The 16,672-nt window shown below is 38.6% G+C and overlaps 2 protein-coding genes across 2 annotated transcripts in view; one reads left to right on the plus strand and one right to left on the minus strand.

The window, feature by feature from the left end:
- The window catches only part of LOC112149916 (LHFPL tetraspan subfamily member 6 protein), a 73,221-nt gene extending 59,916 nt beyond the window's left edge, over nt 1-13,305 (minus strand). Inside the window, exons 1-2 of the mRNA XM_024277911.2 lie at nt 12,714-13,305; nt 11,626-12,134 (exon numbers count right to left, since the gene is read on the minus strand). Coding sequence (XP_024133679.1) covers nt 11,626-12,010 — 385 coding nt within the window. The 5' untranslated portion in view covers nt 12,011-12,134; nt 12,714-13,305. The remainder of the gene's footprint in view (nt 1-11,625; nt 12,135-12,713) is intronic.
- A 748-nt stretch (nt 13,306-14,053) lies between these two features.
- Nucleotides 14,054-16,672, plus strand: part of cog6 (component of oligomeric golgi complex 6) — a 39,107-nt gene continuing 36,488 nt past the window's right edge. Inside the window, exons 1-3 of the mRNA XM_024277869.2 lie at nt 14,054-15,414; nt 15,652-15,795; nt 16,522-16,593. Coding sequence (XP_024133637.1) covers nt 15,274-15,414; nt 15,652-15,795; nt 16,522-16,593 — 357 coding nt within the window. The 5' untranslated portion in view covers nt 14,054-15,273. The remainder of the gene's footprint in view (nt 15,415-15,651; nt 15,796-16,521; nt 16,594-16,672) is intronic.

Below are 16,672 nucleotides of genomic sequence, written 5' to 3' on the forward strand. Positions count from 1 at the left end.
ACTGGATTGGGTCCTTAAAAACAGAGCGAAATTACACTGAAGTGATGTAAGGTAGCGAGGGCAGCAGAAGAGGAGAGAGGGTTGATCCTGAGAAAGAGTAAAGATAGACTTGAACACAGGAGAGAACAGACTGCCTCTGGCACACAGGCTACCTTTCACAGCTGTCTGACTTCCAGCACCCTTGTGGACAAGTCGGCAGGGGTTTGAGTGAACTGCATGTCGAGGAAATAAATAAAAAAAAATAAAAAGTTGCCGCTGGGTTGAATGAGCGCATTACAGTGCAAGAGTGGTCCGTACTTTAGGTGATCAATCAACCCAAAGGAAGAGACATCCACTTTATAACCATTAGAGACCGGAAACGTGAGCAATAAAGAGCAAGAGAGTGTTCTGAACACCATTACACCGAGCTCTTGTCCACACCGCCTGCCTTCGCTTAAACATATGGGCCGATGCAATCTCATTAGTTTTATGCAGTTCCGACATGACAGATGAAACAGTGCAGTTCATCATCATCTCCCAAATCTGGCAGGGCAAAGTGGAGGACGGAATACTGATAAGTTTGGGATCGTGGATAGAGATGCACGTTCAGACGTACTTCCTGATGCAGGAGTCTGCAACTTGGGGCCACATGTGGCTTTTTTTAACCCTCCATTAAGGCTCTCTGGTTATGACATTTTAAAAAGTAACGTATTCTTCGAATAAAAAGCCACATTGTGTGAAAGATGCATCAAACTTTAAGCCACTCATTCACAAACAGTTGTTCATATCACTCTGCAAGGCTCCTGACTACCCATAATGCTCCAAAAATCCATCAAGAGATGCACTTAGACAACCAGAACTCATACTTAAAGCACAACACATTATAAGGCGGATTTTAAGTGTGCCTGATAGTCCCAAAAATCTGGAGAAGGGTCATTTAATTAGCTCTGATTTAGGGTGTATTCAGACCGTTGGTTTGGACCGAGTCTGCTTAATTTAGTCCGGATCGAGTCCTGAAGCTTACATTTGGTCTGTTTTCAGGCTGTCTTTCAACCAGACTGGAAGGTCCTGAATTCAAATCCAGGCCGAATCATACCAATCACTATAAAAACGGGACCCAGGGCCTCTGGCTTGAAACTCAGCATAAAGGGGTTGGATTGGGGGGCTTAAACCACCAAATGGTTCCCGAGCGCGGTTGTGTCTGTAGCTTACCCCTCCCCCATGGGATGGGTCAAACGTGTGTGACAGCTAATATTTGACTAGTGGCAGCCAGAACTAATTTCAACATTTTCTACCCAGTGTTTACATTTCTTTAACCACCGTAACTCTTCAACCATAAACGCAATCAATGGAGTGGATTCTGTGGTGGAAGAACGCAGCTTTGTGCTGTTATGCAAAACTTTACAGTAGTAATGTGTTGCATATCGGTGCATAGCTGATATAAAATAATAATAAAAAAGCACTTTTCTCCACGACAGAATAAGATTTATGTTGGTTGAGAAAATGGTTGAAGAGCTATGGTACGTCAAACAGCCTGGTGACGTCTCAGGCTTTAAAAGGTTAAAATGATTTCTCAAACCAAACAAATTGGGTTTAACTTCTGACTTGTGGGATGAGTATTGAATCCAATTCAACACCTTAAAGCCATCTTAAAGCAGCAGTTGCAGGAACAAAACTGTAAAAAATTAAAAACTATTAAAAACCATCTTTTCAGTATTTTTAACATATTCTTGTAGCATTTTCCTCATGATGGAGGATATATTTAAAATAATTTAAGATTAAAACTTCCTTTCTGAGTATTTTCTTATTCAAATCATGTTGGATCAGGAGCAGATGAAAATCCACGGTTAGAAAACGCTCAGGTTTGTGACACAGAAACTAAATCCTCCACTTGAAGACAAATAGATCCATTGACATCTTCATTTTCCTCGTCTGAGCTGCCATCTGGATCAAAACTGTACAGCTGGATAGCTCCAATATTGTTCACCTTTTTTCATGCACACTAATAGTAGCTTATCCTTGCTGTAAGCTAGAGGGGAAGGTATGTAAACAAAGGCATGCTGGGATTTTAATGTAGGCTAACTTCCACACTAACAACCCAAAAGGCAAATTTCTAATGAGGACGTTGTGTAGAAAATATGTCTTAATTAAAAGACCAATTTTACCATAGAAAAAAATATTGTTGGAGTGGGACTTAAACTCACTTCACCCAACATAACTGCTATATTTTTGACAAGAACCTCTCGAAACACAGAGCTTAAAAAAGCTGTTCCACAAGGAAAGATAAATCTTTTTTTGGGATGGATTTCATTTTCCTGTTGCTCCCGAAAATGAGTGGTGTTGGTCAAAAAAGGGGAGTGGAAGAACACATTCTGGGCCTGGGCCGGATCCAGCTGGCAAGAGCTCCTAAAGCTGACACAAGGACAAAGCTCCAGACTGTGCTGCTACGGCTCTGAAGCAGGGCAACAAGTTGGAGCCAAATGGCCCCTGGCAGTATTACGGATGCCATAAAGGCTGCCCGAGTGTAATTTATATACATGTCCTCCTATTTATCACTCACGTTCGTGTCCTTGAAACACCCTCTGAGCCACAGAGGAGGTTCAACCCGAAGTTAATTTCAGCTGGCCTCTGCAGTGCTGCATGTTGAGAGTGACGGGGTGTCTGCTGGAACAATGGAGGAGACCATGAAGGTGCTGAACTTGAATTAGCATCAGTCGTTAATAGGTCTGCTGCAATTGGTCAACTAATCAACAACTGATCAACTATTAAAATAATTGACAACTAATTTAATAGTTGATTAGTCGTTACTTTATATTATACAGAGTCAGAGTGTAGTAAACTTGAAAGTTATAATGGCATTATGCGACTATTTTGGCATTTATTAAGGTTTTCAGGCTATTTCTGGGCTTAGCTAATATTTTAGCTACATGCTAGCTATTTTGGCTAATTTAGGATTTTTTTTAGTTTTTAGGCTAATTTGGAGTTTAGCTAATATTTCAGCTACATGATCGCTATTTTGGCTAATTTAGGATTTTTTTTTAGTTTTTTAGGCTAATTTGGAGTTTAGCTAATATTTCAGCTACATGTTAGATATTTTGGCTAATTTAGGTTTTTTTTAGTTTTTAGGCTAATTTGGAGTTTAGCTAATATTTCAGCTACATGCTAGATATTTTGGCTAATTTAGGTTTTTTTTAGTTTTTAGGCTAAATTGGAGTTTAGCTAATATTTCGGCTACATGCCAGCTATTTTGGCTAATTTAAGATTTTTTGTTTTGTTTTTTGGGCTAATTTGCAGTTTAGCTACTATTTTAGCTACATGCTAGCTATTTTGGATAATTTACAATTTTTTTCAGTTTTTTAGGCTAATTTGGAGATTAGCTAAAATTTCAGCTACGTGCTAACTATTTTGGCTAATTAAGGATTTTTTTTCTTTTGACTCTAATTTGGAGTTTAGCTTATATTTCAGCTGCATGCTAGCTGTTTTTGCTAACTTAGGCTTTTTTTTAGGGGTTTTAGGTTAATTATCATTTAACTAATATTTTTTGCTAGCTGTCAGCTTCCGCGCTTTCAGCTTTTAGCTTCAGCGTTTTTAGATATCAACTTCAGCGTTTTCAGCTATCAACTTTAGCCTTTTTAGCTATCACTTTCAGCTTTTTCAGTACAAGCTTCTTTAGCGGCCAAATGCAGCTTACAGCATTCAAGCTAGCTTTATCACAGGTAATGCTATATATCTAGTTTTAGTAAGTTTAAAGCTTATGATGATTAAGATGTGTGCTTTACATCCAGTTTGTGCATGACCCGATTAGTTGACTAATCAGAATAAATAATTGGTGATTAGTCGACTATTAAAATAATTGTTTGGGGCAGCACTAATCATTAATAAAAAAAAAACAATGTTTTTTTTCTTCGTAGATCATCCTAGCAGCTTCACGTTGTTCAAGTACTGACAGTCTGACCTGCAGTTGGCTAACAAAGAGGCTGACGGCAAACGCAGCCAATCAACCAGAACTGTGAATCTGTCCCAGAATTCAACACAGCCAATTAATTGTTATTTCCGTTCAACTGCATCACCAGTGGAGGTTGTGTGAGCTCAAGCAGAGCTGCCAACAGGTCTGTGTAAACTGTGGCACAAATTCTGTGGGTTTCATCTTTCACAACAAACTTTATTCACTCCTCGGTGTAACTTTAGATGAATAATATAAGAAAGACTAAAGCCTTTTAAATGGCCACCGAAAAACTGTGGGTTGAATAAATCATGAGTTTGTCATTTTGCTCTGAAAAAGCTCACGCGGGAGAGGAGTCGCACGAGAAAACCCACATTTTCTGATCTCCTTTCATGAAAGAACTGTCAGAACTCTCAACTAATATTTTATGTTTTACACAGTAAACGCCTCTATTCAATAATTCATGCTCATCCCACGGTGATGGCATTGAATTTTCCTCCACAAAGTGCGAGCAGTTCTCCTCACTTCACCCAACAATGACAGACAAAATGAGACTCTATAGATTCCCCGCTGACCTTCCTTTAAAGACGAGGCTGCACTCGGTTATTTCAAACGCGCCTCGCATCCCTGCGGGAAACAACACCTCATAAGGCTGCAGCTCCTCTGAAGCAGCAGCAGTTCATAAGAAGTCCTCACAAACTCCCAGAAAAGAGGGCCAAGCGCGGGGCCGCCGTGCATCATAGAGTTTGTCTTGTTATTTCACCTTCGGTTTGGAGGACTCAGCAGTTCAACGATAAAATATAGCCGACACCCTCCAGCTTTGAGCGGCTGTATTGCCTGACATTGTTATCAGCAGCTAAAATGATTTAAGCTGCGCTGACATTCTCTGCAGGTCAAAGCAATATTTTGAAGGATTTCAGACTTGTTTTGAAGTATCTTCTACTGCTTTCTTTCATACATTGCATTTTTTAAATCAAAAATTGTTTATCTGATTGCTCCTCCTCCACACACATTTCACAGCCCATTTCTTATTCTGCATAGAGAAACAACACTGATTAGTTCAGTGGAACATTTTGAAATAAAGTGCTCGGAGTTGACGTCCGATGCAATAAAAGCATCTATCATTTTAGGGCCAATTTTACAGGGCTTTAGGGATTTTTTTGCTTATATCACAAATCTACAGTATGAATCCCTATGAAGCAGTCACATAAACTGAATCAGACTGTCTCAGAGGAGGTTTTCAGATGTCACAGTAAATTCAGAGCACATGGCTATCACTAGAATCTCTATATTTAAGCTAAAGAATGCCTTAACTGTCAGAGATGTGCAGCTTTTAAAAACCCACTACAATAAAAATGGGGATTGTTAATGTTCTTCTTTTCATGATGGAGAACATATATATTAAGAAAATTAAGGTTTAAATCACTCTGATAATCTTTTGAGCTGTTTTAAAGGCGATTTTAGCCAAAACTAAAATAAAAACTGTTATTTTCTAGAACATAGTCTCTACAGGGTCACAAAAGTTTATCTGAAATTTCCCTCTGAGTTGAGGATAAGCCCGTCCCTACTTCGCGTCATCCATCTGTTTGCGCACTCTCCCACTAGCTTACAGCCCTTCACACCCCCAGCCTAACATTAATGGCGAGAAATATTAGAGCAATCCAATCCTACAGTTTTGAACCAGAGTCCAGCTCAGACGAGGAAAACAAAAACGTACATGGTCGTCTACAAGTTGATGAATCAGAATCAAAAATGTGAAAAAATTAGGACACTCACATTAAAAAATTAGCTCTGTCTTAAAAAATGTTAATATATCAAAGTCCAATCTTATTTTGAAAATTATTTTTAAAAATCAAACTAAAACATTACTATTATTCTATTTGTAGAAAAAAAATCTGAACAGAAATTCTGATTTTAATGAAGGTCAAAAGTTGGACCTCCTGCCTCCTATAACTATGTTTCAGCATAATTAAGACATTTTTTTGTGGCATTTATCAGTCCCTTAAATGTGTCTTAAGTGTGAAACGTCTAAAAAGAATAAATTCCCTTCTTTTGAAATGACATTTTATAGAAATTTTTAAATAGGCTAAAAAGCTAAAGCTATATTACTTGGATCCCTCAGTGATATTACATTTGATATTAAATGCGTATGTATCCAAATATGTGTGAAATTATACAGGATTTCATAGGGTGTATAGTCATTTTTCACATGACTGTAGGTCTGGAGCTTTGTCAAAAATGACATTTGTATTATATATATATATATATAATAAAAAATGAATATAAACGACACAAGTCATTTGATTCAGGCTAAAACTGCATAATTAAAAGACCACTTTTATGCTTTTAAAATAACTCAAAGGATGATCAGAGTGGGTCTTTAAACCTGTCTTTAAGGTCTTTTGTGCAAAGCTTGCAGCACTTTAAGCAACGTGAGGATGAGGGATAGTGAAAGTTGGGATGACAATGAGAACAAAAGCCAGGAAAATCCAGCAGAGTAAAGTATCTCAACAACAAAATGCAGGGAACAATGGCCCAAACCATGCAGTCTAGTTATACGTTTCTGGGGGAGTCTTTTAAACTTAACTTTCTGCTTCTAAGCAGGAATCATTTTGCACAAAGTCTGCAATGTGGGCCTGCTTCTCAAACCCCGACTTCACCAGTGTGACTTGTTTTTTAGAGATAATCCCATAGATTTTCTGAGCCACATCATAAGCAGATCAGGTGTCTCAGTTTTAGGAGGCGCTGCCTGTCAGAACTATTTAAGAATGAAAGCGGCGTCTTGTAAAAACATTGGAAAATGACTTTGCCTCGGGCTCCCAGCGCTATCCCTAATATTTACTTGTTGATATCTGAGGCAATCGTGAAAACTGTCAAAATGTCAGCCGTCCTGATGCAATCTAATAGCAAACTGTCAGTGCAATATACGGCGCCCCGTCAGCGGACAAATGCTGAAGGGAAATACAAAGTAGAAACAGTTACATGGGAAGCCGGAATCAAAGTTGATGAAAACAAATGTTCAGGAACTTTCTTCCCGCTGGGTGCAGCTCGGTTTGAGGCGCCCAAAAGCCCATTTAAGGGGGGCAAATCCCTGACAACCAAATCCAAGTCAGGAATCTGTGAATGACTGAAGCATTCAACTGTGGAGCCTCTGCAAAACCAGAAAGTGCTTCACTAACCCAAACAGCATCATGCTCAAAGTGTGGTGGAGAAACCAGTGGGGGAAACAGAGGCAAACAACAACACCAGGAACAATACTCGCTGTGCAAATTTGGAGCAGCAGCTAATGAGATAAAGCGCTCCGATACGTCCTTTCAGCTCTAATCTTTTCTGTGGGAGTGAGTTGAATTACAGGAAAATTTGGCATTTGTATTTGTGGCGGCCCGCAGAGAGATTTCCCCCTGCCTGGCAAGATGCTCTTCATTAGTGCTACACAACAGGATCAGACAAAACACAAAGCATCAGACAGCGAAGCCACTTCACTTCTGCTGTTCATCACGTTTACTTCCCTTCTCCACTCCTGCAAATCACGAATGACTTAGGGGTTGAAACGTACCTTGGGTCGCCCAGGTCCCAAGAGGGTCACAGACAGGAGCTATATTTCCTCTGTAATACGTGTTCAAGCACAATTTCAATGAAAACTCTGTTAAAGAGCTAAAAACTCAAAGTTTTGAGGCTCCAAAACGATGTCAAAAGCTAAACACAGTTCAACTTTGACCAATTAGGAACTCGGATTTGGTAGGGACGTTAGGTGTCTAGTAGGAACATTATAGGCTAATTGTAAAAATAATTGTTACCTTAAATGTTTACACACGTGCGTAACCATCTCATGGCAGCTTGATTTAACAAATAATAAAAAAAAATCCTTTATGCATTCGACCAACCCGATGCATCCCTTCACATCGTTGACCAAGCTAATGGAGCTCTTAAGCAGTGTGAACTATGACGCGAGAGGATAGACCATTTATTGGCTTTATTCTTAAAATGCTTTAGTATCTTTGTTTCCGGGAAGATTACAGAAATGCATTATTTAAAGTTTGGCTTTGTGTGGCTATCTGGAAAACGTTATGTTTACCTTATGTTTTTAAAAATGTTCACACTAAGGCAAAAGTTTGGGTACCCCTGATTTGGAGGACAATTTAAGCTATGTTGACTTTTATTTTCACAAAACGAATGCACTTCAATGCAAATCTGTTCATTTTTTTGCTAATATCGCACATTGCCATATTTCCTCAAATCTCTAAACCTAACTTGCGATCACCTCAAGGGACATCAATTGTCGTGTGTGGTAAGTACATCGTGAACTATTTGTGAGGATAATGCAAGTTGCACCCACTAATAACAAACGAGTGATGTTGTCATTCGGTGCCCTTGTGCCACACTCTAGTCGTTAGTAAAGTGCGAGTACTGGCTCCTTACTGACCATGCGCAAACGCTGCACGGATCGTTATCAATGCATCTAATAATCTATTATTTCCCTCACCCCTATTACTTTACCCAAGTTTTCTCCACAGTATGCCCATAAAAAAAGTGTGCAAGAACATTTTGCCCAATAGATTCACAATCAAGCGGTCTACGATCTTGATATTTCTGGTGTGCCACGTCCAGGTTTGCCCGTATCCACCCTTAAGGGCAGTTGTGACTAAGGCCAAATGAGAATTCTTCCTTTACCCCTACCTCTTCTCCTTGCCCCTCCAACTGTAGGGAGATCTGGAGCGGTAGTGGTGTCCGAAATTGTTTTTTAAGGGGAGGCCGTAGAGACTTAGGACTATGTCCACTAGTGGCGTTATCTGCCTTGTTTTCCCACGGAGGAGAAACACATTTAAAAGTTTAGATTTAAGTAATGAGTTTTTGCTTTTGCATGACTTTTTCAAGTTATAAAACCGATGTTATGAATTTTTGGAGCACAACTTTTGATGACATCATCGAGGGGAAGTGACGTCCAAATTTGAAGACACTATTTTTTCATACTTCTCCGTTTGGAGGGCTAAATGTAGGGGTAGGGAGAAGCCGTGGGGGAAGGAGAAGAATTTGGATTCCCATCCCCCGCTCTACATCCAGAGTCTGTTTCAATCATCAGGTTTTAATTTAACATCTCAACTTCCCCCGCTACCCGCCTGGAATATTTCCACACTCTTTGCAGGTGACAGTAGACAAAAAAAAAAAAAAAACAGTGCAACAGCCCACTGAGATTTTCAGTTATGTCGCCTCCAATTAGCCCCTTCTGAGACATCTCTGCCCTTTGGCTCGCCAGCGTTTGAGATGAAAAGATCTGAGCGGCATCCCCTTGTATTGTACGCCTCCTTTCTTCCCACCGTCTAAATTTGAGCGTGTCTGGATTTATGAGACTGCAAAGGGGACAAATCGCAAGAAAGACCGTCAGGAATTTTTCTTTTTTTTTAAATCCTGTAACTGAAAATAGCTGCTTGCTGTATTTGCTGTAGATGTGGGTTTAAAAGGAGATTTTCCTCCATAAAAACTGAGTAACCCCAACGGTCTTCACCTTAATCACACTCCATATTATACACATCATAAATACTGGTGTTTCTAAGAAGCTAAGCCCTTTAAAAATGAGGACATGGTGGTCCTTTGGCAGAATTATCCAGCCGGAAAAACCTGGCAGCTCCATCAAAATTTGCTTGCAACCTGCTTCCCTGTCACCCCACTTTTTAAATCCAAGCTGAAGTGAAGGGGATTGTAAACAGCGGCGTGGTGAGCCGCAGCACCACAGTGTGCGAGCAAGCCTTTTTTCTTTTTTTCTTTTTTCTTTTTGGGAGTTAATGAGAGGGCTGGAGCGCCAAGACTTCTTAAAGTGGGGCAGAAAAATCTGCTGGTTCAATGGAAGTCTTCCCCCAGACCTCATGTCCAAAGAGTACACATGTGCAGAAAAAAACCAACATTGCACATAAACAAAAAGCCAGTGCAAACCAAGGCAAACTGAGTCTATTTACTGCAATTAAACAAGCAAACAGGAAATCATCTCAAACATGCTCTCATCGGAACTTGCTCATCAACAATACTTGATGTGAAATGTACGGTAGCCCTGAAGTGCAAAATCATTAAACGCAAAAACATATCACAATTAAAAAGTCAAACAAATAATAATAAAAAAAACAATGGTTTTCATCTTTGTTTCATATCATTTCTGTTTATTCCGTTTTTCTTTTATAGAATAACTGAAAAAAGTAGTTACTATGGATGAACGATGCTGATTGGATGATGACGTTTTTCAATCATTTCAACCGAAAGTTATTTGGCATGAAGTGATACTGGATAATCATAACACTGTTATAAGTATGAAATCATTGAAGACACATATGAAAAAACTAAGATACTAAAAAACAATGTCATAATTTAATCAGCGATGCCACGTAGTAACTTCCTGTTTGTGGTTTCTTAGACTAAGGTCACATATCCCAAAATGCCACTGCACGGCGACCTAATGGAAGTTTTTCAGCAACCGTGGAGATTTTAAGAAAAAGTAAAAATTTTACAACAATTTATTTCTAAATTTGACATTGGTCAGTAGCTGCCCAGGCACGTGGTGGCAGTCTAGTGACAGACAGGGATGAGGCTATTACAAAATTGGGCGACATCTGGGCGACATCTGGGCGGCCACAAGGCGGATCGCCGGCTGGCAGCAGCTCTGACTGGACGATGTCTAAACTGGGCCGTCCATATCATGTCCCACCGGCCGCCAAGGGTATATAAAAAGCGGACCCTTTTGGTCTCCTGTCTACATTCAAGACTACGTCAAGGACTTTCAAAAAAATCAGGCGGCATGAAATCTTGAAGATTCTGCCAATGTATCCCCATCAAGCCTCGGCACTTGTATTTGTGACTGTAGCATTTAGCAAGAGCTGATACAATACATATCGCGATATATCCCAACACTGTACCAGAACAATTTTTCACTTTTTCTTTAAGGGGTAGCCAAACAATAAATGAACTTTTGGCTGTTGATCTCTTTAAATGGGGCTTCAAATGTGCTTTCTTTATGTTGTTGCCAATTTGTTGTTACAAATTAAGGTTTAAGTAGAAAGCAAAAGTCGCTGAAGGAAATTCACAAATAATTAAAATATCGTATTGTCAGCCTTCTTAAATCGATAAGTATCGCCAAACGAAATATCGCGATATATCACCGACTTGATTTTTCGTTTTTAACAAGATTTCTGGAAATAACTTTTTTTATTTTTATTACAGTTATTTTTTGGTGTGTGACATCTAAAATGTAATGTTGTTTATTTTCATTATTTGCTTTAATTGTTGTTATGATCTGTTTGTGCGATTGGCACTTCAGGGCCACCATAGAAATGCAGCAGAACTAGACAGATGTGAGAATTGCTTCAAAACTTTTGGTCAGAAAAGTGTAATAATTCTCTGAGACTTTTTCATTTCCTATGCAGCGGATCCGAGGAAACCACAGCTTCTCTGGGCAGCCAGCAGGACCGTTTGTCCGAAAATGCTTCACATTTATGCCTCTTTGGTTCCCTCATCGGTATGCTTTACTGTAGTTCTAATTAGGAAGAAAACTAATTTGACTACAGAGTTAATTGCAGTCATTAAAACCCGTATACTCTGTGCAATTATCTATATCACAGAGATTACAGTTTGTGGCCTGTAATTAAAAGCGTATTACAACAAATTCATTAGCAAAGTGCCAGAATGTGGGCTCAGGTACAAGCCCCTCCTTATGTGCTCACCTCCAACAAACTGGATGCCGCCGGCCACTCGGCCAATCGTACGCGAGATGAGGTCAGAGATGCAGCAGCCCATGAGGGCGGTGAGCGCCACCAGCAGGAGGAGGCCACACCCGACGCCCGTCACCACCGTGCAGATCCTCCACTGCAGGCTCGGGATGCCGTTGAAGGAGGCGTAGCGCCCGCACTGCTCCAGCATCACCGTGATCTGCTTCTCCTCGTCCCTCACCGGGTAGGAGCAGCGCCGGAACGTGCCAAAGGACACCGTCTTGTCCATCTGCGTTCCCAGCAGCCAGTAGGGCATAAAGAAGCCGACGCAGGAGGCGGCGGCGCTCAGCAGGGACAGCAGGGCCCAGATGACACCTGTGCACGTCAGACTGGACGCCATTGGAAGCAAGTGCAAGCGGCTCACACGGTCACTGGGTGGACAGCAGTTTAATGAACAGTTGCTGGAGGGCTTGAGGTGAACATTTAACACTCGCAGTCTTCACCGCCTCAGGGACTCCGGGTCCCTGTCAGAAAAAAAAGAGCCACAGTCACAGAAAGTCGTCTGTTCTGAAAAGCTCATGAAAAATCTGTTACATAAGGGGAAAAACAAGGAATTTTCATCTACTTTAATACGCCACCAGCCATATTTTCAAATAATAGAACACTGGAAAGGGAGCAGAATAATAAACGACATTAATTAATAAGATTTTGGCAGAAATTTGCTGAGATTTCATAAATACAACACTTAAAGATACTTTATTTCAAAAATAATAAATGTAAATTGTATTATTTATTTTAAAAAAGCCCACATTTTCCTGCTTTGCCTCAACCATGTACCAATCATTCAATCCAAAGCAGGAATGTAAACAAAGATAACAACATATAACTGTTTATTTTAAGACACTGTAAAACACTTTGCCAAATGCAGCAACATTACAAACGTTTATATTATTAACTCCAAATAAAACTTTAGTAGATTGTAAAATTAATGACTAGTTAGTTAATTAACAACCAACTAACTAAAGATTAGCTTAAATTGATGAATTGCAGATGATCTACAAAAAACGCAGGGACAAAAATAAAAAACAAAACAAAAATCTTACATTGTTGGAAGAGTTCCAGCAGAAGGTGAGTTTGGCACACAGGTTGTTCCCATCTGCGGACTCCAGCGGGGTCTAAAGCAAACTTTTCTGCACAAGAGGACCGGTGGAAAGAGACCGACGATCCGGACAGTGACTGCGGGACCTGCGCTGGAATGGGCTGCTTCTCATCGGCGAGCTGGACCGCAGCGTGCTCCGCTCTCCGCTCGTGCTGCTGCCGCGGCTGCCGCTGCTCACTGTCCGGACCCCGGGCTCACATTCCAGCTCAGAGACGCGGGAGGGAGGCGGGGAGGAGGCGTCCAAGAGACGCCGCTGGGAGGCGGCCATCAATCACGCCGAGCTCCACCCAGGGGCGGGGCCACTCACCGCCACCACGCGGACGCGTTTACGGACTGTCAGAAAAGAGAGCATTCCTACAAAATAAAAGATCCCATGGAATGGAAACACAACACTCCTTTATTTATGTGTAATGATATTCAGTTTGGGTTTATATACAAAGACAAACATATTAAATCTTTAGTTTAACAATTTCATAATTTTGGGACAGTTTTTATTCATAAATGTTGTTTTTTTGGAACTAAGCCCCATTTATTTATTTATTTTTTAGGAATGACTTTCTTTTGTAAATCCCTTTAAAAATAAAAAAAGTGAAGCTATTAAAGTCTTAGATTATTCATCTGTTAACAAAATTAACCAAATGCATTTTTTGCACTTTTATTTATGCATTTTTTATTTTGTGTATTTATTCTATGTAATTAGATATTTGTATTGTTTAGATTCATTTTTATTTTTTTATTTTATCTTCCTTTTTTAAATAAATTAATAGATCATTTATTGTCAATGTTAATCCATTTGGATTGGAATAAAAATACAGTATTGTATTTTATGAGACGTTAAAGTTGTCCTATTGTTGTTTCAGAACTGGATTTGTCCATTAAAAAAGGAAAATATATATTTACAACAAACCATAGAAGCGTGTTGCACTCAATTAAAACAATGTTTATTTCATGTATTAAAAGTGGGATCTTCATTGAAATCTTTTACATGATTGTTGTTCTAATTTTTTCAAGAACTATTTAGCACTAACCTCATCTGCTCTTGGAAACTATAGGATGAGCTGCAACTACTTTTAAGTTAATATTCACGTTATTAAGGTTGGAAGTTAAATATTTGCAATATACCTCCACAACAAATAATTGTTGCACATTCATTTTTCTTGATATAATTCTGAAAACCTTTATACATTTTAAAAAGGCTGAATATTTTAATAAGTATTTGTGCAAAACCTAATCATTGAAATTCATTCCTTTCCCAGTATCAACTTATGCAGTCTCAGTAGGGTGGTAGAGAGCTCTGAGTGCAATCTTGTATTCCCTGACAATGCAAAAAATTTTAATGCATTTGCATTTGTTGTAATCAGGGCTGTCGTGTAATGCAGTGGATCTGGAGGTGTAAGCATCCCAGGAGGGGGTGGGAGGGAGGTGATTGATACAATGTAATTACAGTGCAAGTGTTTTCTTTATTTCCTTTTTTGTAAACCAAAATGTATTTTACTGTTATTACATTTTTTTGTTTTTTTGCAGTTGCAATTTTAAATCAGTGCAGGAGGTTAAATATTTGGAAGCAATCGGTTCTTCAATTTTCTTTTTTTTTTCATAGTTTTTTTTCCCTTGTTGCTTAGATTTACATTTAAGAGAATACTTTCAATTTGAACAATTGTTTATTTAAGTGTGCTACAAGTACACTAAGTCTATGCTAAAAGTGAGACAGAGTACTTGAAATTCACTTTCTATATAGGCCCACTATTTACATATTTTGAACATAAATTATTCAAATTTAGTCTGAAGAAATATTCAGATAGTACATGAAACAGTCTAAGAATTAAATAAGCTTATAGTGTACTTTTTGCTGAGAGTTTAATTGTAGCTGAACAGCTACATTTCACAAAAAATAGTGTATATTAACCAAGTAGTTTTAGTAGTAGTAGTAATAATAGTAATAGTAATAGTAAGACTAGTAGTAATAGTAATAGTAGTGGTAGCAATAGTAGTAGTAGTACTAGTAATAGTAGTAGTAGTAATAGTAGTAGTAGGCTAGTAGGTGTGGTGGAAATAGCAGCAGAAAAATACACTTCTTTCCTGTGTAAGACTTTTTGGACCTAAGCTTCTGCTGTGAATAACTAAATGTAAATATAAAAATCGATATAAAAAGCTATTAATATGAAATATTGTCAACAAAACGAATGTATCAGAAAATGCAACAGCAAAAATGTTTAAAAGGTAGAGTATCGGTTCCTATACTAAAAGAAAAAGAAAATAGTTTTTAAAATAAATAGAAAAATAAGTTAAATGGGCAAATTTACCTCAGTAACTGTAACTAAAGTTTTATTTTCTTATAACAAAAGTGTAAGAATATATTATTTATTTGCTCACATCCAGGTAATCAATTTTTGATCTGCGGTAAGTGAATATCTTTCTACGCCTCGGAACGTTGTGTCAGTGCTTCTGGCCGGACGTAGTTTTCGAACGGACCAAAATACCTACCAGGGTTGACGTGGAAGTGTATGAAAATGGCTAATACTCAAGCAGAAATTCAAACAGATAGTTCCACCGTGTCATCAAATATAAGCGTGTCTTCTCAGCCTAACAACCCTCTATCAAGGAAGCTTAACAAAATACTGGAGACGAGACTTGACAATGACAAGGTGCGTTCTAAACGGGTTGGTTTCTAGCATGCTAGCTAACTAGCCGCTGGTGGAAATGTTTCCTTTCAACATATTCCCAGTTAACATTGTTATTATTCATACTATTAATTAAACGGGGCTCTAAGATTAAGTTTAATAACCACCAAAACACAGCATAAAATATGTGAAGGGTTTTTACGGAATATTTTATTTACATTATCTCCTTTTTTCCAAGATTGTTTATCTCTTGTATTTCAGGAGATGCTGGAAGCTCTGAAGGCTTTGTCAGTCTTCTTCACAGAAAACAGCTTACGAACCAGAAGAAATCTTCGTGGAGACATAGAGAGGCGAAGTCTGACGATCAATGAGGATTTTGCACGAATATTTAAGGAAGTAAAAGAGGTAACGCAAAAATCATTTGCATCTTCCAGGTATTTAATTCCTTGTTTTTGAGGAGTGGAGTTGCCAAATGTTTTTTCTTTTATGCATTAAGGTGAAGTTGAATGAATCTAAAAAGCATCCAAGTGTGGGTGAAAGTAAAAGCAGTAAAACATGCTCTAAATACAGAGTAACAGTTAGAATTCAATGTTCAGTTTGATGTTTTGACTTTATAGAATAAAGATAAAAAAAAAATTGTATCTCTGACTTGTACTTTTAAGTAATAGAAAATGTATAATTTTAAACCAAAAACACAATGTATCTTCTGTAGAAAAATTGTTAAAAATTAAGCAAGAAACCAGAAAACAGATGTTAAGAAAGGTTGGCTCTAACCCCAGGCACAAAAATGACTGCTTTTATAGACAGTTGTACGATTCTGAATTGGCTGATTTTTGTGTTTTTGACAAAAGTGTGATGTTAAAAGTGCGTGTGAGCCGATTGGTTGCAGAAATCATGTGACCAAAAATATCGTTGAGCTGACAGGATGCTCTGATTTAACCTGTTAGAGTTACTAAACATAAATTTGCCACTACTCTTGGGTTATTTGAATGATTATTCCTCAAACTGATGTAAAGTTTGGTTTAAAAATAGGCATGTCAACCACAAATGCAGATATTTGACATAAAATGCCTAATTTCATCGGATTACATCTGCAAACGCGTCTTAGCTGTTTAATTCTGTTTTCTACAGGAGCTTGAAAGCGTTCATGAAGACGTTCAGGCCATGAGCACGTGTTGTGAGGAGATGACGAGCCGATTAAAGGTTTGCATTACACGTGTTGTGATTTGTCATAACTGTTACACACTGCAGATTTTTAATTGTACGATGTTATAAACGCAGT

The sequence above is a fragment of the Oryzias melastigma genome, linkage group LG13 (genome assembly GCF_002922805.2).
Source record: "Oryzias melastigma strain HK-1 linkage group LG13, ASM292280v2, whole genome shotgun sequence".
In the NCBI taxonomy this organism is placed as follows: Eukaryota; Metazoa; Chordata; class Actinopteri; order Beloniformes; family Adrianichthyidae; genus Oryzias; species Oryzias melastigma.